At 48.8% G+C, this 26,949-nt stretch overlaps 1 protein-coding gene and 1 long non-coding RNA gene across 2 annotated transcripts in view; one reads left to right on the forward strand and one right to left on the reverse strand.

Annotated features, from left to right (window-relative positions):
* The window catches only part of LOC144826435 (transient receptor potential cation channel subfamily M member 7-like), a 2,236,140-nt gene that overhangs the window by 1,146,570 nt on the left and 1,062,621 nt on the right, over positions 1 to 26,949 (reverse strand). The window contains exon 20 of the mRNA XM_078684762.1: positions 23,023 to 23,151. Coding sequence (XP_078540888.1) covers positions 23,023 to 23,151 — 129 coding nt within the window. The remainder of the gene's footprint in view (positions 1 to 23,022; positions 23,152 to 26,949) is intronic.
* LOC144826437 (uncharacterized) overlaps positions 1 to 26,949 on the forward strand; it is an 871,719-nt gene that overhangs the window by 296,382 nt on the left and 548,388 nt on the right. The gene's annotated exons all lie outside the window — the stretch shown is intronic.

Below are 26,949 nucleotides of genomic sequence, written 5' to 3' on the forward strand. Positions count from 1 at the left end.
AAAGAGCGTACTTTACGCCAGCTAAAATCAACAGATATTTTCACCGCACTGACCCCCTGTCCTAGATGTGCCGTCCCTGATGCAGATCTAGTACACATGCTACGGAACTGCACCAGCCTCAGTGCATACTAGAGAGAAGTGGTGGAAGCGCTACACAACTGCACCAAGAGAGAAATACCCTTTGACTGGCCGGTGTACCTACAGCACAAATTCCATAGGACGCGAAATACTAAGGTCACCTCCAGGTTCTTAGATCTGGGCATAGTGGCGGCCAAGAGGCTAATCACAAAAAAGTGTAAGGCGCCAGACCCCCTACACTTTCAGGCTTAGAGGCACTCCACACTTGCATGGGCCAGAGCAGAAGGCATAGCGATCTGGCGCGAAGAAACTATATACCTCAGGAAAATACCTATAATCGGTACACTGGGAGGCGATCCTAAAAACACTGCAGCAGTGTGCAGACCAGCCGGGTCAGTCCTCTGAGACATTTGACCTGGTTGTGTAGTGCCGCACATGCTAACAGGGCCCCCGAACCACCCAAAAACACCCGACCTACAGCCACCAACAGCACCGCGGCACGCTGATGCGCACATTTACAGAAGGCCTATCGACAAAGTAATAGGCATAGGCGCAACAGACGACATACCCACACACATATGCAGATATGTGGGGACACTCCAACTCAACTTCAAGTTTTATGTCCTACCTCCTGGTTGTTAAATGCACTGCTCATCATGGTCATCCAAGCAGCTCTGGCCTTAGCATGTTACTCACCACAGGCCAAGTTCATAGACAGTCCAGCCTTATTGGACAATAAATGATGAGACTGAACAAACGCAACCAACCGGAGCTGCAATGCCACCCTGTGAAGCGACCAAATAATCGCAATGTTTTCATCGCTACTAATGTATGATATAACAAGGCTGATGCCATTGAATGTTGAAACATGTAATGCTCTTTGTTGCAATTGCAAATGAAAAAAAGGGAAACAATAAAACCACAAGAAACACGTTAGTGATAGATTCCTTACCTTAAAAATACCCGCCAGGTGTCAGACTGGATCCGGAAAGTTTTCGCCAGCAGTACTCCTGCGTATCGGAAGGTGGCATCGTGCGGCTCCGCGTCCGTCGTTGGCGTCGTGGTAGCCGGGATGAAGTTGCAGCAGCTACTTAGATGCCGCCCTCACGCACTGACGTCAGTTCTTTCTTTTTCCTCGCCAGCAAGCACAGATCCGAAAAGAAGAGCAAGTACCCCCAGTCACTTTTTGACTGAGTTTTTGAGATTTTTTGTCTCCAATTTTCGAGTCTATTGACTCCTGGTGCAGAGTAGGGATGCCCAGTTTTAAGTCCTGAGCCTGTCGCCGCTTGATGTCGGTGACCGACCCCCACGACGTATGTCTCCACTGCCTGGAGCACGACCATGACCCCAGGTCATGCTGCGACTGTCGGGCCATGATGTTAAAAACTTTGCTGGAGCGGTCCCGAAAGTTGCTGGAAGCCCAGCAGTCGGCTCCGTGCTGTTTTTGAGGTCCTAGCACGCGGAGCCACCATCACCATTCTTCGGGTTCCAAGTGCTCACACTCGGGGTCAGGTAAGATGAGTCACTCGAAGAAGCGTCATCGCTCTCAGACTTCCCATCGCCAGTCGTGCGACACGGCTGAGGGTGTGGGCGGTACCACCCCTGCGGCTCCGGCGCAGCCTGTACAGTGGACCCCGTCCTACCCACCTTTTCCGGGTCCGGGAGTGACTCCGGCCTAGGTGCAAGACTTTCTTTCAGCCATGGCGGGCCCGACTGGGGGGTCCTTGCCCTGTGCTGCTGGCGGCTTCGGCGCCGCCGCCGACTTCGGTCCCGGCGTTGCAATACTCCCTTGGATCCAGGCCTGGATCCCGGTCGTCGCCGGTTGACCTTATGACTCCTCCGCCGGCATAGACTCCCCCAGTAGCGCCTGTAATGTCGCCCGGTCCCTCGGACGTCGTCGTCCCCGTTATCTGAAAGAGACGTCTAGCCGCAGATTCCTTAACTTAGAATGTCCCCAAGCGTCAGACTGGTCTGGAAATTCTGCGCAGCAGCACCTCTGTTTGCCGGGGCGGCGCCATACGGCGCCGCCCTGGCATCGTCCATGGACGTGACGTCAACTAAGCCATATATGCCCCGGCACGCTGACATCAGTTTTCTTCTTTTCCGCGTCACGATGCGGATCCTGGTAACCAGCAGTTCCTGGCCTAGTTTTGGGCCTTCTCGGCACCGTTAGTGTCGTACCGGAACAGTGTGCAATACCCTCCGGGTTCAAAGGCTGTGAGGCCTGTGCCAGATGTCTGGCACTGATCCACACCTTATTTGCATGTGGTGCCTTGGTGTGCACCAAGATTCTAAATAATGCGACTACTGTCAACAGATGAACCCGAAGTGCCTACGGGAACGCCGTATGAAGCTGTTGGCCTCACGGCTGTCTGGCCCAGCCTCTTCTCGTCACCGCTCTCCCTCTCCAGAGGGGGCTCATTTCCGAGGCCGCTCCCGCAAAAGGCGCCCTAAAAAAGGAAAGCGTCCACTGAGGTCCACCTCTCGTAGACGTGCCGCTGGCGCCCATTCCTCTCATAAGGGGTCATCTAAGGAGACCCGGAGGTCACCTCCTCCATACCCTCCTTTTCCAGGAGTTGGAGCAACACGTGCCCAAATGGGGGCCTAATCCCGGGCTCTTCAGGCCTTCTTTGAGTCCCCCTCTCTCCCTGGCGTGCCTTTAGGCCCCACAGAGGCAGAGGGTACTCAGGCCGGGCCCTCGTGAGCGAATCTTTCCCAGACCAGGGTCGTGTGCACCGGCTCCAACTCTGGAGCGGAGGCGACGACGTTGGGCCATGGTCTAGCACACTCCGCCAGTCAATGCATAGCCCTAAGCGGCTTCCTGTGCGGACTGAAGCGGCGCCGGTGACGCCGGGCTCAACACCAGGCTTACAGCGCCAGTCGGGCGGCGAATGCGGTGATGCCAGGTTCGGAGCTGGTCTCCACGTCGGACCCGAAGCCGGGCTCCACGTCCAAACCCACACCCAGCATGCATCATCCGACGCCGGTCGACGTCGACGTAGCGTCCCTCGTGGAGGCCGTTGAATCCAGTCGACTCAGACACGGCGCCCACCAACACCGCTGTCGACGCATCTATCACCGCCAGTGTCCATCTGTTCATCAACACCGGCGTCCATGCCTGGGGTTGACCTCCCTCCGGATTCCTCGCTTCTGTCTCCTCAGCGGGGGTCGGGCGACACCGGTAACCGCTGCAGCCCCCTGGTCTGGGGTCACTGGTGTAGGTCCTTAGTGTGGCATGGTCTTCGGGTCGTTCCCCAGCCCCTCTCTTTTTTTTGTTTAATCTGTTTTTATTGACTTTTAAGTTACAGATACACGAAAGGCCTTATACTTTTAACAGTACCCATCCACTGTGACTCTTAATAGCAATGGAAACATGTTCTTGCTACCTGAATATTGAGCATTGTAGACATTCAAAATGTGCCTATCGCACCAGAATACATATGGTGACAACATTTTGGCTCATTCCATACACATAATACAGGCCAGTCCGGCATATGCATGATTTCGGCAGTCCAACGAGTAGTGTCTTTTTGCCGGGCAATGTGGACTTTAGTACAGACATAATATAATCAAAACAGATAACACCCAACAACCCCAACACAGACCGGCATTAGTACCAATATCCCCACCTCCCCTTGTTTCCTCAACAAAGTACTTCAGCATTACAGACTGTGAGAATTTAGTCTGATATATGATGTTCACTAGTTCTAGTGACCACCTTGTATCAGTCCAAACAACCCTTATGGTGATTGGTTGTAAGTCAACCTTATAGACCAGCTATCCTAATGGTAGCATGGACAAAGTCTTAGGCTAAACTCTTTTAGCATGTGAAGCCAGCTGTTTTACCACAATATAACCCCTTGAATACCAGATGAAAGGACACCACACAGGCTGTTATGAAAATAAACAGTATATTTAATATTAACAACACCTCTGAACTCTTTATGAGGTCAGAGGGCTAAGCACATGACAATCGCTTAAGAAAAATACGACAAGTTGCACAAAATTACAATGGTGCCTTAGAGGCACGACAAACCATATACTAAGTAAGTGGAATGTGAGAGTCGATAAAAGAAATGGAGCTGTCCAGAGGCTGGAGGTTCGCTAGGACTACGCTATCTTCACCTTAGGTAAGTAATAGGAGGCCCACGGGACGCGGGTGCAGAGTGTGAACTCACACGCGAGATGCGTAACAACGTCTATGGACAGTACAGTTCAAGTTAAAGGTGAGTACGGACAATTCTGACTAGTTAGGACTAAAACGACTGTGGAACTGGACACTAGGACAGTTAAACTACCCTTGAGCACTGAAATGCTCTTGTTACCTCACCCACGGACTGCGGGTGCACAGGTGTCAAAGTGCGTCGGGTTCTCGCGTTGAAGTCTATGGAGCCTGAAAGAAAAGATGCTGCAGGCGACCAGGAGGAAGATGTCCGGTGCGATCCAAGGGTGGATCGGTGAAGAAGGAGACCTGAAAGCAGAGGGGACAATGTTCACAGTCACTAGCCAGTGACTGGAGTGGAACCAGGAAGGAACCAGATGTCGATGTCGCGATCAGGTGAAGAGTGGACGCTTGACTCTGCAGCCACGTGGACCAGGAGGTGTCTTCGACGACCAGGATGGAGGCACGAACTGTCCCACGCAGGCTCTCGCTGTCGGCGGTGTTAGATCCGGAATCGGCGTCAACAGGCCTTGGCAAAGGCAACCCACGCGGTGAGTGGAGAAAGCGTCTGGTGCGGACTAGGAGAGTCCGGGGTGCCCCTCTTTTGGAAGGGAGCAAGGGCCAGTCTGGAGCAACCATACCAGCAGCAAAGATTCAAAGGTTCGTCGTCTAAGAGGCCACTAGCCAGCCGGCAAGTGACCAGACAACGCGTCGAGCAGCAAACAAGCAGAAGGGCCCCACGCAGATCTCGTGGATGCTGGAGGGCTGATCTTCGGTGCAGGGGCTGCTCGGGGCTGGGGCTTCTCAGTCCCCAAAGCACTTGGCCGAGTTTACCCCGGGAGTCGTGCTGGAAGCGAAGTGCAGGTTCGTTCAAGATGGCGGGTCCCACGTGTCTCGTCGCACCCACGGGTCTCAGCTTTGCTGCAGATGTGAGTTGAGGTCGGAGAGGTCTGGGAATCCGGGTCTCGTCGGGCTCTGAAGTCTGGATCCTCGCGGGAAGACGACAAAGTGAAGCCGCTGGACGCTTGATGGTGCCTGCAGATGCAGGGTGGACACTCCTTGCCCACAAGGGAGATTTCTTCAGTCTTCTGTGGAGCAGAACGTCGAAGTCCAGAGTTTCTTCTTGTAGAGTAGTTCAGGATTAATCTGATTTGGAATGGGACCAGCTCCTACCTTTATCCTGCTAAAGGGGGCTGCACTACTGACTAGGTCCCTCCCCTGGGTGGGACCAGGAAGAGGGGTGGTTACACCCCCTATCCTTTGTCCGGTTTCCCGCCAGAGCTGGGGCTGGAGTGCCCCAGCAACTGGTTTGAACCGGTGTATGCACAGGGCACCTTGTGTGCCCCAGGCATGTCTCATTCCTTTCAAGCCTATCCTACCCAATACACAAAATCCTGTCTGGGGGGGTGCTAGCACCTCCCAAGGCAGGAAACCCATTGTCCAAGCCGTCCTTGCTGGAAGGACTCCCAGCAGCAGGAGGTCAGACTTGTGTCTGTGGTGGCAGCATCCATTTTGTGATGCCAAGGCTCGAGTTAACTTTAACCGGGGTTCACAGTTACATACATGTCGTGTCCCTCTAGAAGGGTGGAATGCTACCCCCGTCACCAGAATTGGCGAGGGGGTAGTATTCCAATTCGTATGACACCTTACTCGACATGTTTTGATAATGCTATACCAGAGTTAGCATTCAACCGCGAGGTCGATAATGCACTTAAGAGTATATGGTATAGCGTTATCATGGAACAGCTATTAGGACTTGGTTCCGCAAGCTGCAGACGGGCTCAGCTCATGCCAGAGCACCATCTCACATAATTCCAAGCACTCTGTCTTCAGGATTGTTAAGGCCTGCCATAGGAGTGACTGATAGGAGGATATGTGTCCATTTTAGGGTTAGATATAGGTATAATATATCTACAGCAAAGGGTGATTACACCACCTTGCCCCAGCTGTCGTGCAGCCAGTTGTGTCAGTTTTAGATGGCCAGCCAGGGGTGGCATAATACATGCTTCAGCCCCTGGTAGGCCCTGGGTACACCTATGCCCTGGATACCTAAGGTATACTGTACAGGGACTGATAAGGTGGCCCGGTACCAATTGGTAAATGCACCTAAAGTACATGGTTGTCAATTTAGAGAGAGAACAGCTAGGCTGTGGGTCTGATTAGCAGGCCCACAGCCAGGGAAAGTCGTAAACCAGTGAAGCAAAAAGCAAAAATCTGGGGTGACCATAGGATTGCAGACCCCACTCTCCTACACAGACTGACTGTTACTCCCCGCATTGACATCCATTATGTTCAACTTGGTGACAGCGCTAATCAACACACACGTGGAGCAGTGCAGCCGCACACCTCCATGGGTCCTGACATCTACTCTGGGTCCCCGCCCCGCCCCTCGAACTGCCCTCCTGAGCATTCCTCCTCAATCTGCTGAAGTGTCGGTAGCAGTCCCTCCCACTACGCAGCTATGGGCTCCTTCCTCAATCCCAATGGTTCTTCCCGTCTGATGGCAGTACCCTCAACTCTAGCCCATGCGGAGAGCGAATGACTCCATGCACGTGTTTGAGATGGGTCCTGAGCCTTCCATCTCTTGGTGAGCAATCGCTTAGCGGCCACAAACCCCAGATCCAGGAATCGGGATGTAACTTTCGTGGCTGGGGTTCTACAGAACTGATGCAACAGAAACAGTCCAGTCAAAGGGTAGGCTACAACCTGTGCTGACGCGCAGCAGCTTACTGATTGTGTGCCAGTACGTGTGTAGCTTGCGGCAACTCCATAGCATGTGAATTATGCCCACCCCAGGTTCGGTACATCTAGGGCACACTGCATTCGTACGATGGAAATACCTATTGATCGTCTCAGGTGTGAGGTATGCCCTATGTATGATGAATAACTATCTGCCAAAACAACAAAGAGAAAGCTCCCTCTTGACCTATAATTGCTTATACCATAGGAGTTAACTCTCAAACATAGGGCATACACCAACGATATCTACACAAAATGTAAATTTTTTCTCATTTTATTTCATTTTTACAGTTTAAAAAAGTCTTTTTTTCTCCTTTTTTTTTTATATATCATATTTTTCAGATTCATCAATTTATAAAAAAAATATATATACATTCTGACAAAAGCTACAAAGAAAACATTTTACAACACAATAAAGTTGTGAATATATGTCCTTAATTCTTCAAATTCAAGTAGAACATAACATCATTTAAATGTGCACAACCAGGTAAAGAGCCATGCATACTCCTAAACATCCATCACATCACAAAAATGGCAAAAGGAAGGGGTTTCCTATAGCGTTGAAACTGTAGTCCAATTAATGAGCAGAGTCATTTAGATTTCAAAAGAAGAAGGGTCGACGCGTTTCGGTGGTTGTCACATGGAGGCGCTTCATTGATGATATTTTCCTGATTTGGAGAGGCGATGAAGATACCCTAAAAGAATACCTGCTATGGCTCAATGCCAGCGACAGTAATTTAAACTTTACTGCCAATAGTAGCCCACAAAGTGTGGAGTTCTTGGATATTTGTATATCTGGGACTAATTCAGTTCTGCAGGTAAGTTTGTTCCGTAAACCTACAGCCAAAAATACTATTCTCCAATATCAAAGTTACCATCCTTCTATACAAAAAGATTCAATTCCCTTTGGAGAATTTCTTCGTATTCGAAGAAACTGTAGTACTATGTCGGAATTTCACAGACATGGGGATGCCCTTAAATCTAGACTGCTAATCAGAGGTTACCCTAATCGTCTAGTCCGCCATGCCTACAAGAGGGCTAAATATTATAATAGAGATGCCCTACTAGGAGGTAATCAACGTGCTAAGAAAGACCAAGTGGTCTGTGTGGTGAATCATTCTCCGTTCAAATTAAAACTAAAGAATATCATTCAGCGAAATTGGAAGACACTGAATATAGGAGATGAGGAGTCCAACTTAGAACCCCCTCTGGTAGCATTCCGCAGGAATCGCAACCTACATGATATTTTAGATCATACAAGAGTGGAAGGTGCTAATAAGATGAGGCAAAGTACCATCACAGGATTACCACCTGTTTTGGGAAATCACAGATGTGGCGGCTGCCATGCATGTGATACAGCCCAGGTTACTGATTGTTTTGTACATAAAGATAAACAGATTGTACTCAAGGATTTCACCAATTGTCGGAGCAAAAATATAATTTATTGTATTTCTTGCCCCTGCAATATGGTATATATAGGAGAAACAGGACGTGAATTCCGTGTCCGCCTGAGCGAACATAAATCCGCAATCCGAAACAATCGTATGGAAGCACCTCTTGTTAGACACTTCCACGAGAAAGGTCACTTGGAAAACGATGTTCGTTGGTGCATTCTGGAAAAGGTAAAGGGTAGTGTTGGTACTCCATGGACATCTCCCGCAAACGACGTGAGTGTTTCTGGATTTTTTTCCTCGACTCTGTAAAGCAGGGGCTGAATGAGGAAATTCAGTGGATTATTACTAGTCCTTGGTAATTACTAACAGCTTTAATTACAAGGGCCATGTAAATTCAGTGGATTATTACTAGTCCTTGGTAATTACCAACAATTTTAATCACAAGGGCCATGTAATATTTTTCTGGTAAATGTTTGGCAGAAACGTGGGTACTGTGTAGACAAGCTATAACCATATTTGCGGCGAACTATTACTCTCTTGTGGAAAACCTATGGCTTTACTCTCTATCTCTAGGCGCGTTAGCTAAAATTCTTTGAAAAAAACAATATATATAAGCTCCATCCCCCTCAGTTTTGAAAGCTATTAGGTAACAACTATATTGCACTATTAGTGTAAATTACCCAACTGACTGACAAAATAATATTATATCTAGTTGTACATCGATACTGTAGATACTAACTATATGTCCGTTTCGCCCACTTTTAGTAATCGGTGGGGTCGGGCAAGTGACGCTTACTTATTTGGTAATTGCGTTTGAGTTTTGTGCCGGCTCATAGAGACCTAACGGAATAGACTTCAGCAATTTACTATTTTGCCGATATCACCTCAAGATGGCAGCACCAGGTTGGTCCGTCTTTTATTATTAGTGCTTATTAGGTGTCATCATCGCATTTTATTTAAGTTGATACTGTGAATACTAGCTACTTGCTTATTTCTTGACAATCTATTTACCTAATGGATAGTTGCATTTAAATATTGCTTTAGTAAATGGAGGACTTAATAATAGATTTCTAGCGCCTCATTAGTTCGCGGACTACACTCTAAGATGGCGGTACCGGATGGTCCGTTTTCTATTCTTTCAACGTCTTGACTCGGGGTGATGGATCACACGCAGTCTTCGCAGCTGCAGCGGGTTACTGAACTTCCGCGGGATATTTAAGAGGGAGGTCTGATACTGACCCTTGATCGCGGAGCGAAATGCGGATGACGGCGGAGGTGGCTTGTGTTGGGGACTAAAACCTTTGTACTATGCAAAACGTAAGTGAATGCTGGGATCTAAGTCGAACAATTGTTAGAATAGATGTCGGATTCGTGTGGGAGGCATTGACCGTTGTATCGTCTTATAAAGGGTAGAATATTCTAATCTAAACGTGGGTGCATTTAACCTTGGGTTTGGTAAAGCGCACGCGTTTAGGATGTAAACTCTGCACTCTCTCACTACGAAAGAGAATTAATATGCTGCTCCTGAATGCTTTACAACATTGGTTAGTGAAAAAATAGTCAAGGAGAGGGAGTATTTAAACACTGGGTGTTATCGTTTTATCCCAGGATTCTTGCAATATGCCAATTCCAACAAATGCAATGTATTTGTATAAATAATTATATCTGAAAAGCAGAAAGGCTTTGCATTAGGGATTGAAAGACTCTCCTTAATGTTGATACCGCTATCTCACAAGAGAATGCTTTCGTTGTAGGCATCTACATTACTAAGATACACCGCCCTATGAGGATTAGGTGACATCCATACGGCAACGATAAAAAACATTCAAAAGTAAGTAGGCCTGTAGGTATCTTGAGAAATGGCTTTTTCATTTTTTGAAAGGATGTATATGTTATGTATGTCTAATTACTCTATTTTAGATGTGGTGTCCCCTCCACACCTTTAATGAAGAATAAGCCAATCTTAGAGATAATAATAAGTCGTCCTCTGCTGCGATCATCTCTCTTGTATACCTTTCAGGTAAAAGGTTTTTCTTTGGCAGGCTAATAGTTTCTAGATGTACTAGAATGTGATCAGGGCTGAACAGCAACTGTTGTCATTGTTATACGTTTCAGCATACAGCTACCTTATCTACTAATAAAGAAAGAAATATAAAACTGGCTTTGTGGACCTCTACAAATCTCCAGGTAACCATTAGTGACCATGCTTACCCTATAAACAGCAAAATGTTGAGGTTCTGATTAAATGCAGAAAGGTTAAGGTATTTTTCTATGCTCTCCTTACATTAGATCGGGCTAAAGTGTGCGAAATCCAGTAGGAGTATCTTCATTAAGCTTGTACGTGTCTTAGAAAGGTACTTATTGAAGAGGTCCGTGTATTGTGCTATATGATGTTAGCACCATGTGCAATATAGAAATAAAACAATTTGTTCTTTTCTTCCTTACTTTTGGGTAACACACTGTGTCTTATGGGATATAAGGTTTCACTTGTTGGTGTCAAGTTGAATGAACTTTGAGTGTGTATGGTAGTCCATACTGTTGTCTCAAATGTAAATTATAACAGACTATGTATTATAGGGCATATTGGTAAATTATTTCTTTTTGTGCATATTGTTCCAGATCCGCACCCCAGGTTCAGAGATCCTATACCGTATTGTCTCTGTTTTGGTCCTGATGAAGGTGGTCCCTAATGCGGTTTTGCCACCGAAACGCGTCGACCCTTCTTCTTTTGAAATCTAAATGACTCTGGTCATTAATTGGACTACAGTTTCAACGCTATAGGAAACCCCTTCCTTTTGCCATTTTTGTGATGTGATGGATGTTTAGGAGTATGCATGTGGTGTATGTGTGGCTCTTTACCTGGTTGTGCACATTTAAATGATGTTATGTTCTACATGAATGTGAAGAATTAAGGACATATATTCCCAACTTTATTGCGTTGTAAAATGTTTTCTTTGTAGCTTTTTTCAGAATGTATATATTTTTTTTATAAATTGATGAATCTGAAAAATATGATATATAAAAAAAGGAGAAAAAAATACTTTTTTAAACTGTAAAAATGAAATAAAATGAGAAAAAATTTACATTTTGCGTAGATATCGTTGGTGTATGCCCTGTGTTTGAGAGGTAACTCCTATGGTATAAGCAATTATAGGTCAAGAGGGAGCTTTCTCTTTGTTGTTTCTGATTTTTTCTCCCCTCTACTCCCTGACCTGAAAGTAATTTTCCAGAGGGGTCCCCCTTCCTTACTATTAACTATCTGCCGAAACCTCATGTTCCTGGGTATGTGCACTGGGCTCTTCAATACCCGTTCCCATTCCCTGTCTTCCAGCGGTCTCCCTAGGTCAATTTCCCATATTCATCGGAGAGGGTCTAAGTTGATCGCCGCATGGTTTGCAAGGACGCCACAAACCAGCGGATCAGATGTCTGCCTCGCCCCAAAATGTGGAGGTATTGTATGGTAAGGTGCTGGCTGGGTTCTGTGGACATGTCTCCCCATTTAGCGGTCAGGGTTGCAATCAGTGAGCAGTGCACTAGGAACTGCACTGGTGGTAATCCCTCTTCCTCAACTAGGGAGTCATATGGGGCAAGTGCGCCATCACAAATCTCCCAATGTTTGTATGCCAGCGTCTCGCCAGTGTGTCAATGTAAGGGAGGTAAGTGTTTGAGTCCCGCTAGGGGAACCCTCCAGCGGCAACGCCGGTGCATATGGGACCAGCGCCCTGGTGAGAAATAGGCTTCTACGGTAGCATTTGTATGCCACCGCCAGAAGGAGTGGCGTTGGCGTAACGGCCCTGGTGGCTGGGTGGAAGATTGCAAGCAGTCTCTCCAGGGAGCATGGAGGCAGTGTAGATGCTGTATCCTCCCGACCCTGGTCCGCCAACCAGCGGGCTATCCACTGTAGCTGTGCAGCCAAGTAGTAGTGTTCTAAGCAAGGTGCCGCCAGCCCCCCTTGATCTGTGGGAAGGTAGAGTTTCGCTAGCGACAGCCTGTGTCCGCTGCTCGCCAGATGAAGTCCTTGATTAACTTAGAGAATGTGGCAAAAAATGCCGCGGGTATATATAAAGGCAGGTTAGCGAAGTAATACAGTAGCCTGGGGAGAATCACCATCTTGTTGAGCGCCACTCTGCCCGTGAGCAAGAGCGGCAATGTGCCCCACAATCGCATTTGTGACTTGATGGCTGTGGAGGTCCTACCCAGGTTGCTGTCAAAAGGTCCCTCGGCTTACGGTATATCTGTTCCCCAGCCCCTCTCTTTATGGTGACTGGGAGGATTAGTCTTCAACCGTCTCCTACAGATGGCCTCTTGTCCCCTTCCTAGGGTGACTACCGAGCTAGGGGCCGCCTATGCGCAGACTATCAACCGGGCGGCTGCTATCCTCAGCTTTCAGCCTCCTGTGGTACCCCTCATTCCTGATCCCTTAATGGATCTGCTTCATCTCGAGCCCATTACCATGGAGCCCTTGCTATCCCTTGGGGGTGCTTTATTAGAAGTCCTGCGTGGCGCATGGGCACAGCCCTCTTCCGGAGTCCTGGTTGATCGGGCTATTGCTGGTAGGCACCGGAGTGCCCCGGGAGATCCACTTTGCCTGTCGCTCCACCCTACTGCTCAAGGCCTGATAATACAGGCGGCTTTTGGGCTACAGGACTCCTCCACTTTGCCCTTGTTTCCTCCCACCCGGGAATCCGGGTGGCTGGATGCATGTGGAAGACAGCTTTTTGCTTCTTCTAGCGCGGCCATTCGTGCTTTAAACACTGCATGCGTGTTTGCACGTGCGTCCTCCGCACTCTGGGACTCCATGGCTAACCTTCTTCCTTCCCTTCCGGAGGAATTGCGTCCGGAGCTTCTCCGTCTTGACCTTCGCGGCAAGGAGATTGCACATTTTTTAATACGCTCCTCCCTGGATACCACAGAATCTGTGGGCCGTGCTCTTGCACTGTCAGTGGCCTTGAGCAGCCATGCCTGGATGCGCGACAGTTGATTCCCTGATAATATTCGGGAGAGCCTCCAAGACATGCAGCTTAACGGAATAGACCTTTTTGGGTCCCATGCGGACTCAGCGATTTCCAGGCTTCTGTCAGGGCTACCGTAATTCTGCCGTGTCACTGACTGACTTTCTTCTTGGTTGCAGGTCTTCCTTTACGACTCGTGTTTTATCAGAGATAGGTTGGTGTCTCTGTATGGTCTATATAGCCCTATGGCTGATTGTTTTTTTCAGTCCTCTGACTGTCTGTTTTGCCAAGACGACCCCCCATTCTTACCAGGGGTTGACCCTTGCCCTATGTGGGGTATTGGATGGTGGCAAAAGTCTGCATTTGCCCTTGTTCGCTCCTGTGGATTTTTCATTATGGTTATCCCTCTGGGATTCATATACACCTTTACTGCGTCCCGCATGTTGCATCCACTCCTGGTCTGTGGTGCTTCCACTCCTGGTCTAGGTCTATGCTGTGCAGTATCTACCTCGCATGGCCTGGCATTATGCTTTTTGTCACATGCTCCGTTCTTTGACGCCAGCCACTTCTCGGTTGTTCTCGCCGGTAAGAAGTTGCCCTGGGCCTCTCTATTATACGATTGTTATGGCCTTTTGGCTTATTCCGCAGCAGTTTTCTCCACGTACCAGCTGCTTCCAAGCAGGGATTTCTACGTTCTGCTGGCATTCTTAATGTGGCGGACTCGTGGAGCCGGCTCTCCTTGAACTCTGCTTTTCCTGGCTTCTAGGACCTGTGAGATGGTCCTGAGTACTCCCTTGTTAGGCTTGTCTTTTCTTCTAATTGCCCTGCGAGGGGACTACTCCCTCTTCCGTAACCGGAGGCAGATGCTGCTTATAGCGTGGACTAGTTCCACTTTCTGTATAAATGCGGGTAATTTTGAGTGTACCCTAATCCCTGGGTTTGTCCGGGTTTCAGCATCCTCTTGAGGCTGTTTCTGCACCATGATCTTCCTGATCTTGGCTTCTGCAGGCTTTCCTGCCTTGGTCCTGTCCCCTTACATCACCAGCTCTTCTCTGACGTTTGGGACTGTTGCCTTCTTCCTATTGTGCACATATCAGCTGTTCCTGCTGTCTTGCTTTTTGGTGCTCTTCTGTTATGGTACTACAGGCACCCTCTGGCCGCGTATGAGCGTCCTTCTGGTTATGTATGGTCATCCTTTCAATGCTCTCACACATGTTTGGCTGGCGAGGGTCTCAGGAGTGCTCTTCCTCTGTGGTACATATGGGGGTGGTGTGCGTTCTCTCCACCATACCACTTACCAGTCTTTTGGGCCCATAGGTTCAGTTCTACTTCTTGCAAGGTGCCAAACTCCCTTTTCACACCAGTCTGTTTACTGGGTGTGTTTTTGTTCCATTTCTGCCCTTGCTGGGCAGGGGTCAGTATCCTACTGCCTTCGTATCTTTACAGGAGCAGGTTCAACAGTGTTTTACGCTGTTCGAGTTGTTTATCTGGGGATAGCTCTGACTTTTTGTCGACACCTTGGATCCTGCGGATCCTTCATGCCCATTTGCTCGTCTTCTTTCGAAGTTCGGCATTTTTTCGCTCAGGCACCAGCGTTCTGGCTCGGTGTTTTCCTTTCCTCATCCCCTCTACATATTGGGGTTTTCGTGTTATTCTGGATGGGCTGTGGTGCCCTAGCCTCCCCTTGATTCCCGCTCTCTTCAGAGCATAGGGGTCTGGTGGTTGGCTGTGCTGTCATTTTTGTCCCCACTGTGTTTCGCACTTTGGTTGGCGATACTCTTTTGGTCATGTTATTGACGGCTAGGCTCTCTCCGGACCTTATTGAGGTTCAGTCGCAGTCCTGCCTCCTCTAGGGGTATGGCTTTGGTATCCTAAGTTAAGGAATCTGTGGCTAGACGACTATCAGATGAACAAGTTACTTACCTTCGGTAACGATGTATCTGGTAGAGACATAGTCTAGCCGCAGATTCCTTAACACCCGCCCGTCCTCCCAGTCATGCAATGGCCTTTTCAGGTTGGGCTTCTTGCCTTCGCCTCCCTTTGAAGGTGAGCTTCTTAGAGGGACTCCGGTGCGACTTCGGCACGTTGATGGAGAACCACAGCAAATGGTAGGCCGTAGTCTGAAGGTGGGTGACTACTGCCTGGGGTGAGCCCGCCTGACCTGCGCAGATGAGCTGCGCCCAACGCCATCACTTTCGTGAGCACCCGAGGGGCGCTGGTAAGGCCGAAGGGGAGCACGGCAAACTGAAAATGCTCCTGGCCTACAGTGAACTGCAGGTAACACCGATGGGCCGGCAGGACGGGGATGTGAAAATATGTGTCCTGCAAGTCCAACGCTACCATCCAGACTCCAGGGTCGAGGGCAGCCAAGACCTGAGCCAGAGTCCACATCTTGAACTTCTCCTTCCGGAGGAAGCGATTGACAATCCTGAGGTCCAAGATGGGGCGCAGGCCCCCTTTGTCCTTCTTGGGAACCAGAAAGTAGTAGAAATAACCACGACGTCCTACTACTGGCCCTGGAACACGCTTGATGGCCCCCTTGGCCAAGAGCGCCGTGACTTCCTGTTGGAGAAGCGCAAAGTTATCCCCCGACATGCAGTGGAACTGAGGCGGCATGGCTGGGGGGGCAGACTCGAAGGAGAGGGAGTAACCCCTTCGGACGATTTGCAGCACCCACCTGTCAGAAGTGGCAGGACGCCAGTGGGGGAGGTGATGCTGAATCCTGCCACCCACAGGCCAAGGGTGCACCCCAAAGCTCGGACTAGGAAGGCTTTGAGGCAGATGCTACGGGAGCGGTGGTGGACTGACCCGCACGCTGGCCCCCTGTGCCGCCACGGCGGCCACCACGCCCGTGCCGAGATTGGTTCTGCGCAGGCTTCTGGCTGAACGAATGTGTAGGGGTGTCCCTTCCGTGGCCATGAAAGGAACGAAAGGTAGACGTGGCCGGGCGTGTGGTGGAGAGACCCAAGGACTTAGCCGTAGCCCGAGAGTCGTTGAAACGCTCCAGCGCACGGTCTACCTTATTGCCAAACAGGCGAGTACCATCAAAAAGCCATGTCCATGAGGGAACTCTGGACATTCCCCAAAAACCCAGTGGACCGCAGCAGGCATGGCAACGCAAGGCCACCATCGTGGAGATGGCCCTCCCCAAAGAGTCTGCGGTGTACAGCCCACACCGAATGGCAAAGTTCGCGGCATCCTTCCCCTCTGCAACAGCTTGGGAAAGTACAGCCCGGACCTCCTCCGGGCGCTGGTGCAGAGTTTGCGCCACCGTGTCCCACACAGCGTGAGAGTAGCGGCCCAAGAGGCATGCAGTGTTGACCGACAGCAGCCCTAGGCTGGCAGAGGAAAACAACTTTTAACCAAACTGCTTCAACTTTGTCGATTCCTTATCCAGCAGGGCGGTAGGGAATGCACTTTGGGAAGAGGCGACCTGAATGACCACTCACTCCGGGGTCGGATGATTCGTTAAAAAGGCAGGGTCACCCGGTGCCAGGCGCTGATGCCTGGCCAAGTTTTTATCTACAGGACTCCCTGCGGCTCATCTAGACCAGGTGCCCATCAAATCATCCATCAAGGCTTCATTGAACGGATGCAGAGGTTCCATAGAACTTTCCACCGGCTGAAGCACTTCAGTAAGGAGGTTGGTTTTGAGAGTCAAGGTCAAGAGCCTCAGATGATCTACGTAGCACCACAGTGTATGTAGCGCCTTCCTCTAGGACAGCAGGAGGAGACACAAACCCAGGCACAGAGGAGAGGTCAAGGCCACCTGCATCCTCCGAGTCCTCCGCCCACTCATGTTCGGACTCGCGCTGCTGTGCAAGAGGGTCCTCCGAACCCTCCCAGTCATCAGCCTCCTCCACGGCACGAGGCACAGACTGCAGCGGCGGGAAAGGCACAGGGGACAAGAACTGCTCCAACTGCGCTGTTCTCGGTGCTGGTCGGCGCTGATCCGGCTCCATGTCCCAATTAGGGTCCCAAGCCGCAGCAAAATTGCCCGTAAACTTGGGGAAGGGTGGAGGTGGGACGAACTGAACTCATTGTGGTGCCTGGAACGGAGCCGCAGGGGGCGCCGGGGCCAGAGTCGCCAGCGGAGGATCCTGCGGCGCCAGAGGCAAGCAAGGGCCCTCAATAGGGGCCACGGGGGCCCGAAGGCATGCCGGTTGGAGCCCTAAGCCTGAAAAGTCAGCCCATGGGGGCAAGGAACTCTTGCACCTGAGCCGGAGTCGCCGACAGACCTGGGTAGGGTGGGTAGGCCCCGGGAATCTGGAGCTTTCTTGTGACGCCTCTTACCCGATTGCGAGGGTGAAGACTTGGACCCTGAGGAGTGATGATGATGGCTAGGCAGTTGGTCCCTCGAGCGACCCCTAGACCTCGAACGGCACGGAGACGACTGCCGAGCCCCCAGCAGCTTTCAGGATCGCTCCCGCAAAGCCTTCGGCACCATGGACAGTGGGAACAGGACCTGGAGTCATGGTCATGCTCCAGACAGTAGAGACAGACGCCATGGGGGTCGGCCACCGAAATCGTACAGCGGCAGGCCCTGCAGGATTTAAACCCAGGCATCCATACGTGGCACCATAAGTCAAGACTCAAAAAGATGTAGAGACAAAAGTCTCAAAACAGTTAGTCAAAAAGTGATTAGGGTACGTGCTTTAACCAGATCTGTGCTTTCTGACGCGGAAAAAGAAAGAACTGAAGTCAGCGGGCATGGATGGAGTCTAAGTAGTCTCTCTGACGTCATCTCGGCACTTACGACGCCAGCGACGGACGCGGAGCCGCACAACGCCATCTACCAACGCTCAGGGGCACTGCTGACTAAAAACTTTCAGGATCCAGTCTGAAGCCTGGGGATATTCTAGGGTAAGGAATCTATCACTAATGTGTCTCTTTCAGACCTATGGTTTACAAACAACAATGGGACCCGCGTAATTGTTATAAGGTCCTGACGAAGGGACAGACCCAACAGGGCATCAAAGGCCAAAACATGTTGACCACTCCTGTATGATGTTACGGTTAATTAACACATACTAGAACATCACCTTTCTTTTAAACTTACCCCTGCATCTTCCACAGATATTATAGTAGTCCTTGAAGATACAGGAAGCAATTTTAGACACTTTCAGATAGACTTCACCAGTTCTTTCCCTCAAGCGGAGTCAGTAATCACCTAGGGAAGCGAGTACCTAGGTGTGAAGCCCACTGATTAAGCCACCCAACGACAATACCACAGTCGTGATTAATATATGCCACTAATGGCAAAGTTTGGATAAGGGTTTCGGGAGAACTTTGACAACACTCGAGTCCTCCCAGATCGACAGAATTCACTCACTTTTGATTGAGAGTAAGTTTACATGGGTTAGACAGGTGAAAGAAGGTCGAGTCCAACCGAATTGGGGGTATAAAATGAGCATCCAATATTAGTTTGTTGCTCTGCTTGTCAACTAAAGATTTCTAAGGAATTTCAGACTAATGAGTACTGTCTTCAAATATTTGTAGGTCTCACCCAACAGCGCACATTCACCCTTGCTGCTAGAATTACTGTACCAAGCAAAGGTCCTGGAGCCCGCCAATCACTTACCATTTGCTAGCTTGCCATTCCTTTGAGCTGCCTCTTAATTGGCTACCATATGCCTCACATCACTTCCTTTTATTTCTCTGAAGCATGGACCAAGTACCAATTGATTTCATTTGATTAGTGTCCTTCCGCTGCTTGCACTATGATTCAGGATACTTTTTTTCCCCCCTATCCATCATTTTCACTTCCATGTTACACCATTGGGGTGCTTTTAACTTCCATCCTGCAGGAGTGGTTGTTGTTGCCTTAATTTATTTTGGAATTCTGCACTTCCTTTTACCGCACCAAACAAATGGCACGGAATAGTAAAGCACTCCGTGTGACTGCATGTGCTTGTAGGCTGCACCTCTTCTCTGCGCACACAAAGTATGTGTCGGTTTAAAGCATACATTAGTCTGAAACAGGACTCCCATAGTCTATTCAGACAGGCTGTCCAGTCACATGCTTCAGAACAGGCTGCCACTAAACAACAAACCTTCTGGACACAATTGTGCCTTTTCAAGCACAAAGTATGTGGCCTTAAAGTGCCTCCATTTTTGAGTACTGCTCCAGTTAATCCATTTCTCCTTGAAACCTGTGCCTAAGCCCTCAGATGTATTCTGCTGAAAAACTCACGGGCCCTATATTTATATGCACTTAGGTGCAAGAGATGTAGCCCAATGGCCATAGCTACACTCCAGTACAATCTACCCCCCCCCCAATCTACTCCACTTCAATCAACACAACTCTAATCAAATCTACCCAACCACACTCCAGGCTACCGCACTCCAGGCTACCCCACTCCAGGCTACCCCACTCCAGGCTACCCCACTCCAGGCTACCCCACTCCAGGCTACCCCACTCCAGGCTACCCCACTCCAGGCTACCCCACTCCAGGCTACCCCACTCCAGGCTACCCCACTCCAGGCTACCCCACTCCACCCCAATCGAATCAACCCCACCTAACTTTACCCCACTCCAGTCCAGTCCAACCCACTCCACCCCAATCTACCCCACTCCACTTCAATCTACTCTACTCCAATTCTAACTACTCCACTCCAATTCAAACTACTCCACTCCAATTCAAACTACTCCACTCCAATTCAAACTACTCCACTCCAATTCAAACTACTCCACTCCAATTCAAACTACTCCACTCCAATTCAAACTACTCCACTCCAATTGACCCCACTCTACCCTTCTCTATCCCGGGAAGGGAAGAAGTGTGGTGCAGCAGCCAGGGTCTCTGACTCCGGAGAGTGGGGCTCACAGTTCGATTGCCGGCGGCAACTCAGCCCAGCATCATGCAACTCAGGGCAATAGTTTGCTTAATCTCCCAGACGGCCCATAGGACCATGAAACCCTTAAGGGCTGGTATATTTGTGCTTTACAAACAGGAATTATTATTATTACCCTAATCTACCCCACTACACTCCAACCTACCCCCCTTCACCACAATCTACCCAAAAACACTCCAATTGACCCTACTCCTATCTAATCAATTCCAACACGATATAACCCACTCAAATCTCCACTCTACCGTACTACACTCGAATGTACCTCACTTCACTGTAAACTACCCAAATCTGCGCCAATTCACCACAGTCGACCCCAGCCAACTCTACCTCACCCCACACAACTCCAACCCAACCAACTCTCCACCACCTCAAGCCCACCCTAATCTACCCCATGCCAATCAACTCCACTACAAACAACCCCAATCTATCCCACTTTACCCGCCCACCTTCAATCAACTACATTCTACCCCACTCCCCTCTACTCTACCCCATTTCAATACAATCTAACCGATTCCACTACAATCTAACCAATTCCACTACAATCTAACCAATTTTACCTCAATCTACCCCACTCCACCCGAATCGCCACCACTCCACCCCAATCTAACCCACTACACTAAAATCTAACCCACCCTCCCCAATCTACCCCACTCCATCCCACCATAATCTACCCCACTCAACTTCAATCTACCCCACTCAACTTCACTCTACCCCACTCAACTTCACTCTACCCCACTCAACTTCACTCTACCCCACTCAACTTCACTCTACCCCACTCAACTTCACTCTACCCCACTCAACTTCACTCTACCCCACTCAACTTCACTCTACCCCACTCAACTTCACTCTACCCCACTCAACTTCACTCTACCCCACTCAACTTCACTCTACCCCACTCAACTTCACTCTACCCCACTCAACTTCACTCTACCCCACTCAACTTCACTCTACCCCACTCAACTTCACTCTACCCCACTCAACTTCACTCCATCCCACTCAACTTCACTCCATCCCACTCAACTTCACTCCATCCCACTCAACTTCACTCCATCCCACTCAACTTCACTCCATCCCACTCAACTTCACTCCATCCCACTCAACTTCACTCCATCCCACTCAACTTCACTCCATCCCACTCAACTTCACTCCATCCCACTCAACTTCACTCCATCCCACCCAACTTCACTCCATCCCACTCAACTTCAATCCATCCCACTCAACTTCAATCCATCCCACTCAACTTCAATCCATCCCACTCAACTTCAATCTATCCCACTCAACTTCAATCTATCCCACTCCATTCTACCCTACTCCACTCCACTCTACCCTACTCCACTCCACTCCATTCTACCCTACTCCACTCCACTCCATTCTACTCTACTCCACTCCACTCTACCCTACTCCACTCTACCCTACTACACTCCATTCTACCCTACTACACTCCATTCTACCCTACTACACTCCATTCTACCCTACTACACTCCATTCTACCCTACTACAAATCTACTCCAAATACCCCACTACGCTCCAATGTATCCCAATCCACCTCACTCCAACATACCCCAACCCACTCCACCTGATTTCAACATACACCAGCCCACTTTACAGCGTCACAAACTACCTTACTCTAATCCAATCAACACCACTCAAGCCCAATCTACCTCACTCCATTCCAATCCAATCTACCTCACTTTAATCTACCCTACTACACTGCAAGTTACCTCAGTCTACCCCACCCAATTCAAATCTACCCCACTCTACACAAAATCTACCCCAGACTACTCTACCCTAATCTACTCCACCCCAATCTACTCCACTCCAATTCGATGTGGCCCACTCCAATCTACCCTACTCTCCCACTCCAATCTACCCTTCTCTACCCCACTCCAATGTACCACACTCCGATCTACCCCATTCCACCCCATCCCAATAATGTTTAGCCATGCTGAACAGCAGCGACACCAGTGCACCACATGGCTAAAACACATTGCCTACAGCATAGGCGGGACCTATTGGCTTTTCCAATGTTTCTTATACACAGCCCCTTTTATGGCACTGAATCTTTGTTTCCTCACCAGACAAATCAAGCATATGCTAGCTAGCCGGTTGCTACGTTCAGCCGTGCCAAAGTGCTCTACTTTCATCGCAACGAAACGGGCATGGAGTCTAAAACCTTAATTTATGTAACAGTTGTTCTCTGGACCTAAGAGCAATCATTAACATTCTTCATTTTTAAAAGGCAAAAAAAATCTCAAAGCGTGGCTCATTACCTTCAGATACTCTGCCGCCTACATGTAAATTTAGATTGGAATCTAATGTGTTTTTGAGCACAACATAGCACCTAATATTAACGGGCAGGAAGCATCATAACAGGGGAATCATTGCCATTGAATTTGAGATGATTAAAAAAAAATTATACTTTCTCTCCTACCTAATAGGAGACACCATTCTCTACTTGGGAGAGAAAGTGAGGCCTAATAAAACGAGAATTGTATTAGTACTTTTTAAAGTAAATTACAATATTTTTTTCCAGCTTTGTTTCTACCTGCATAACTCTTTCCAGCGGTATTAGAGCACCATATTACATTACACATAGTCAGGTCACTTTTTTGGTGAATGTTTTTGGTACGGGGAAATTAAGTGATCTACCCACGATGTTGAGCCAACAGAAACCTTGTTTTCCAGTTCCAAAGTCGGCAGATCTATCCTGTAGGCCACATCTCCTCAATACAAAAGGGATCATGTGGAAATTATCAGTCTACATTTTCTCTTAATGTAAACCTTGCATTTAGTTAGTAGTGTTAAATACAAATATTTAGAAGCAAATTGCTTAATAACATACCTCACGAAATTTTTCAACCGCTGAAGTAAAAATGTAAGAAATTACAATCCATTCGTGAACAGAAGGCACGTTCTCCATTTTCACGAGAACCACAAATGTGTAAAGCATCAGAAATCCCAAGTATGCCAACTAGAAAAGAGGAGACAAAGAAAGGTTATGATTTGCTTCATATTAATACTAAACCCAAAGTTTCATTGCCAATACAGTTTAAAAGCTTAAAAAATAGAATGCTCCCAAATACTATTATCTGTTTCGGCACACATTACAGGTAATGCTTAATAACCTGTAGTTTCTCAATAAAAGGAATTGTAAACAAAATAATATGTTTTGCTAAACGCCCTTGCCTGCAAACGAACCTACAAGCAACAGCCTGGGGGGGGACTGTGTCTCCCAGACAGCAAGGAGGAGGAAGCGGGGCCAATGTGCCGGCGTTGCTTTTAAGCGCTAGAGCTTTCCTGCAGAGTGAGACGCGTGTGGGCCAGCCATAGCCCACACGAAACTGGGCCACCCCAGACACAGCTAATAGCCCCAAGTTCAGAGATTGACAACTTCTTGGGACATACTACCCCACAAATACAACATCTAAAAGGGTTACCTGCCCAGAACAGCCCACCAGGAGAGGGATAGCTTTGGTCTCTTAATCTCCCAGATGCATACATGCCAACATTTCAACTTCGATAAGAGGGAGGAATATGCGTGGGTGGAAAGACCACAATAACGCGTAACACGAAACGGGTCAGACGTAACACAAAATGGATCGCAGGCAGTGGTGACTGGTGACATTTGAAAGTAGTGGGGTGTAAACTTTCTGTCTGAGTACACTGTGGTGAGCGAGCACAGCGAGAGAGGCTGAACATCTTAAGGAGGGTTCGGGGGGGCTTCTACCCCGAGATTTTCTTTTCAAAAAATGGGTAACTGGTGCATTTTCAAGCAAATTTGAGAAGCAAGAGGTTAATAAAGCAATTGTGAACGTGCAGTTATTACATTAATAAAGAGATGTCATATAACAACATGTAGATAGAAATGTTTCTGAAGCTCGACCCTGCCAGTGCCACGCACCTCTGAGCAATATACACGGTGTGTGCCAGCACGGCCTAGCGTCAGAAACATTTCTATTGTTATGTTTTTGAAGCTAGACCCAGTGCTGGCAATCAGTGTGTATGCTTCTCAGAGGTGCATCCCACGTGGCAGGGCCTGTAGTTTCAGAGTGAGAAGCATTTTCTGCACCAGTCTGCGTTCTCACTCTATAAACACTAACACTCTTTGAAGTGCATAGTCACTCTGCACTTCAAAGAGAGTTAGTATTTAGAGTAGGTACGCGACCCAAAGGCAATTCAGAACTGCTTTGATGAAGGCGCAAATTCGCTTTGTGCGACTGTCCTTTAATTGTTCCAATGATGAAAATGTACGTTTGGGCTATAGAGACTACGACTGTTGACACTATAAACAATAGGCTCGATTTACAAGGCAATTTGCGAGTTTCAGAATAATACTATTGTAGAACTACGTGTCTCAAATAACTAAGTGCTACTTGCCAAAATCCACACTGTAGATTTTCATCTCAATCTGCCGTATTTCTTGGAGGGCTCCTACCACTAAAAGGAGAACTCAGGCACAGGTATACCTAATCTCCTCCCTTTCCGGCTCTGCCCGCCTTAGGTTTCCTCTTCAGCCCTCAAACACCGCGAAGCCCAGGAGGCAGGAGCTGGTGAGCAGTGAGGCGCTCTAGATACCCCGGAACAGGAGCTGGTGAGCAGTGAGGCGCGGTACATACCCCAGGGCAGGAGCTGGTAAGCAGTGAGGGGTTGTAGGTACTCCGGTGCAGGAGCGGGTGAGCAGTGAGGTGCTCTCTGCCCCAATTATTGTGCCCCCTACTGTTGTCACCTCTGTCCCCACTCGTCTCTATCCATCCTGTGCTCCGATCCTGCTTCCGCCTGGTCTACCCAGTCTTCTGTAATTTGTGCTCTCCCTCTCCACCCACGTTCACTTCTACCTCTCACTTTTCTGTGCTCTCTGCCCTATCCTGACTTCACACAGTACTCTCGTACTCTCGGACCAATCCTGACTTCTGACTGTACTCTTGTGCTCTCTGCCCTATCCTGACTTCTCACTGTACTCTTGTGCTCTCTGCCCTATCCTGACTTCACACTGTACTCTTGTACTCACTGGCCTTGTGCTACCTGCCCTTTATCCTTTGAAAGCCCCCTGCTACTTTCCTACTGTCACATTCACCCTTACGCCATCTGACTCCTTCAGACTCTGCCCTATGCTCACTGCCCGCTCCTCCCTGTTCTCCTTGTTTATTCTGCCCTCGGACTCTCTCGCATCTTCTCTCTCTGCTCACTGTGCCTGCCCTGTCTGCCCTCCCCCTGTCCTCTGTGCCTGTTCTACCCTTGGGGTCTCTTCCACCTCTCCTCTCTTCCTCCACCCTTTATAACCTCAGGGTTAACTGTGCACTGTCCCTGCACATGCTCCCTACCTCTAATCACTGTCCCTGTCCTGTCGGCCCACCCCCTGTCCTCCGTGCCTGTTCTACCCTTGGGTCTCTTCCACCTCTCCTCTATGCCCCACGGCTCTCTACCTCTACCCTTTATAGCCTCAGGGTTCATTGTGCACTGTCCCTCACGTGCTCGCTGCCTTTGCTCACTGTCCCTGTCCTGTCTGCCCTCCCCCTGCACTCCGTGCCTGTTGTACCCTTGGGGTCTCTTCCACCTCTCCTCTCTGCCTGCAGCACTCTGTCTCTGCCCTTTATACTCTTGGAGTTCACTGTGCACTGTCCCTTCACGTGCTCTCTGCCTCCTGCACTTTGTCACATGTACCTTCACGCTGCCCTAGGTTTCTGCTTCCATTCCTCCCTGCTCTCTGCCCCGACCCCTCTCTGGCACCAGTGGCACTTTGGGGCTCCAGTGCATATTTTCCTCCTCCGCAGAGTTTGACCCTCAGCAAAAGAGAGAACAAGAATGGTCAATGCAATAGGTCTCGCATTTATGAAAGTTTGAGCTATTGACATTGCAAATGACAATGCCTTTTATTTATGTTTTAAAAACAAAAATAAAAGGCATAGTCATTTGCAATGTCAATAGCTCAAAGTCGTATAAATGAGAGACCTATTGCATTGCCAATGCTTGTTTAAATAGCGGGTCAGGTGCACGAAACACGCTCTTTATAGCACTTCCTAACCTTCAAACTGGTGTTATAACTTATGTCAGCACAGTGGGGAGCAATGGTGACAGGTCAGTAGAGAAAGCAATGAATATATCCGAGGAGAAGGCTGTTTGGGCAGATTGCTATTAAAAATAACTTCCTCGCATGAAGACGTACATTAGAGCAGCAGATAACCTCATTAGTGCTGGCATCGGGTTTCAAGATGCAGGAATCGGGAGGCAGGAGACTAGCCTTCAAATCGGCAGTCTCCCGCCTGAATCGGGGGGGTTGGCATGTCTGCCCAGATGACTAACTTTACAATTGGATAAATCCTTTCAGTGTAGCGAGCTGCTTTCACAGCTCCAAGCTGTAAATGAGGGTTCCTGCAAGGTGCCATCACAGATCATCCCTAAGCTACTGGAAAGTTGTGCAGACAGATTCAGGGATATATTAAGGGCAGAGGTAGCCCCCTTAGAGGTTCGCCTCGACATGTTGGACACCAAAATATAGGCCTTAAAAGTCCCTCTTCTACAGCCGTAGATAATAGATATCCTTCCATCACATTCGCTGATAAAATAAACTGTGATGTAGCCGCAAGAAAGGTCTGTTATACCCTCAAAAGTGCCCAGTGTAACCGAAACGAAAACTGACCAGGGTCCTAAGGGTAAATAAGGGGGAAAGCCCAAGGGGCCAACGGAACACAACTGATAGATGGTAGGGAAAGTCTTAATCCACTTATTCAACTAGGTAGAGCTTTGTTCAAGTACCCCCAACTGCCACCAG

This window comes from Lissotriton helveticus, chromosome 3_2, assembly GCF_964261635.1.
Source record: "Lissotriton helveticus chromosome 3_2, aLisHel1.1, whole genome shotgun sequence".
Lineage (NCBI taxonomy): Eukaryota > Metazoa > Chordata > Amphibia > Caudata > Salamandridae > Lissotriton > Lissotriton helveticus.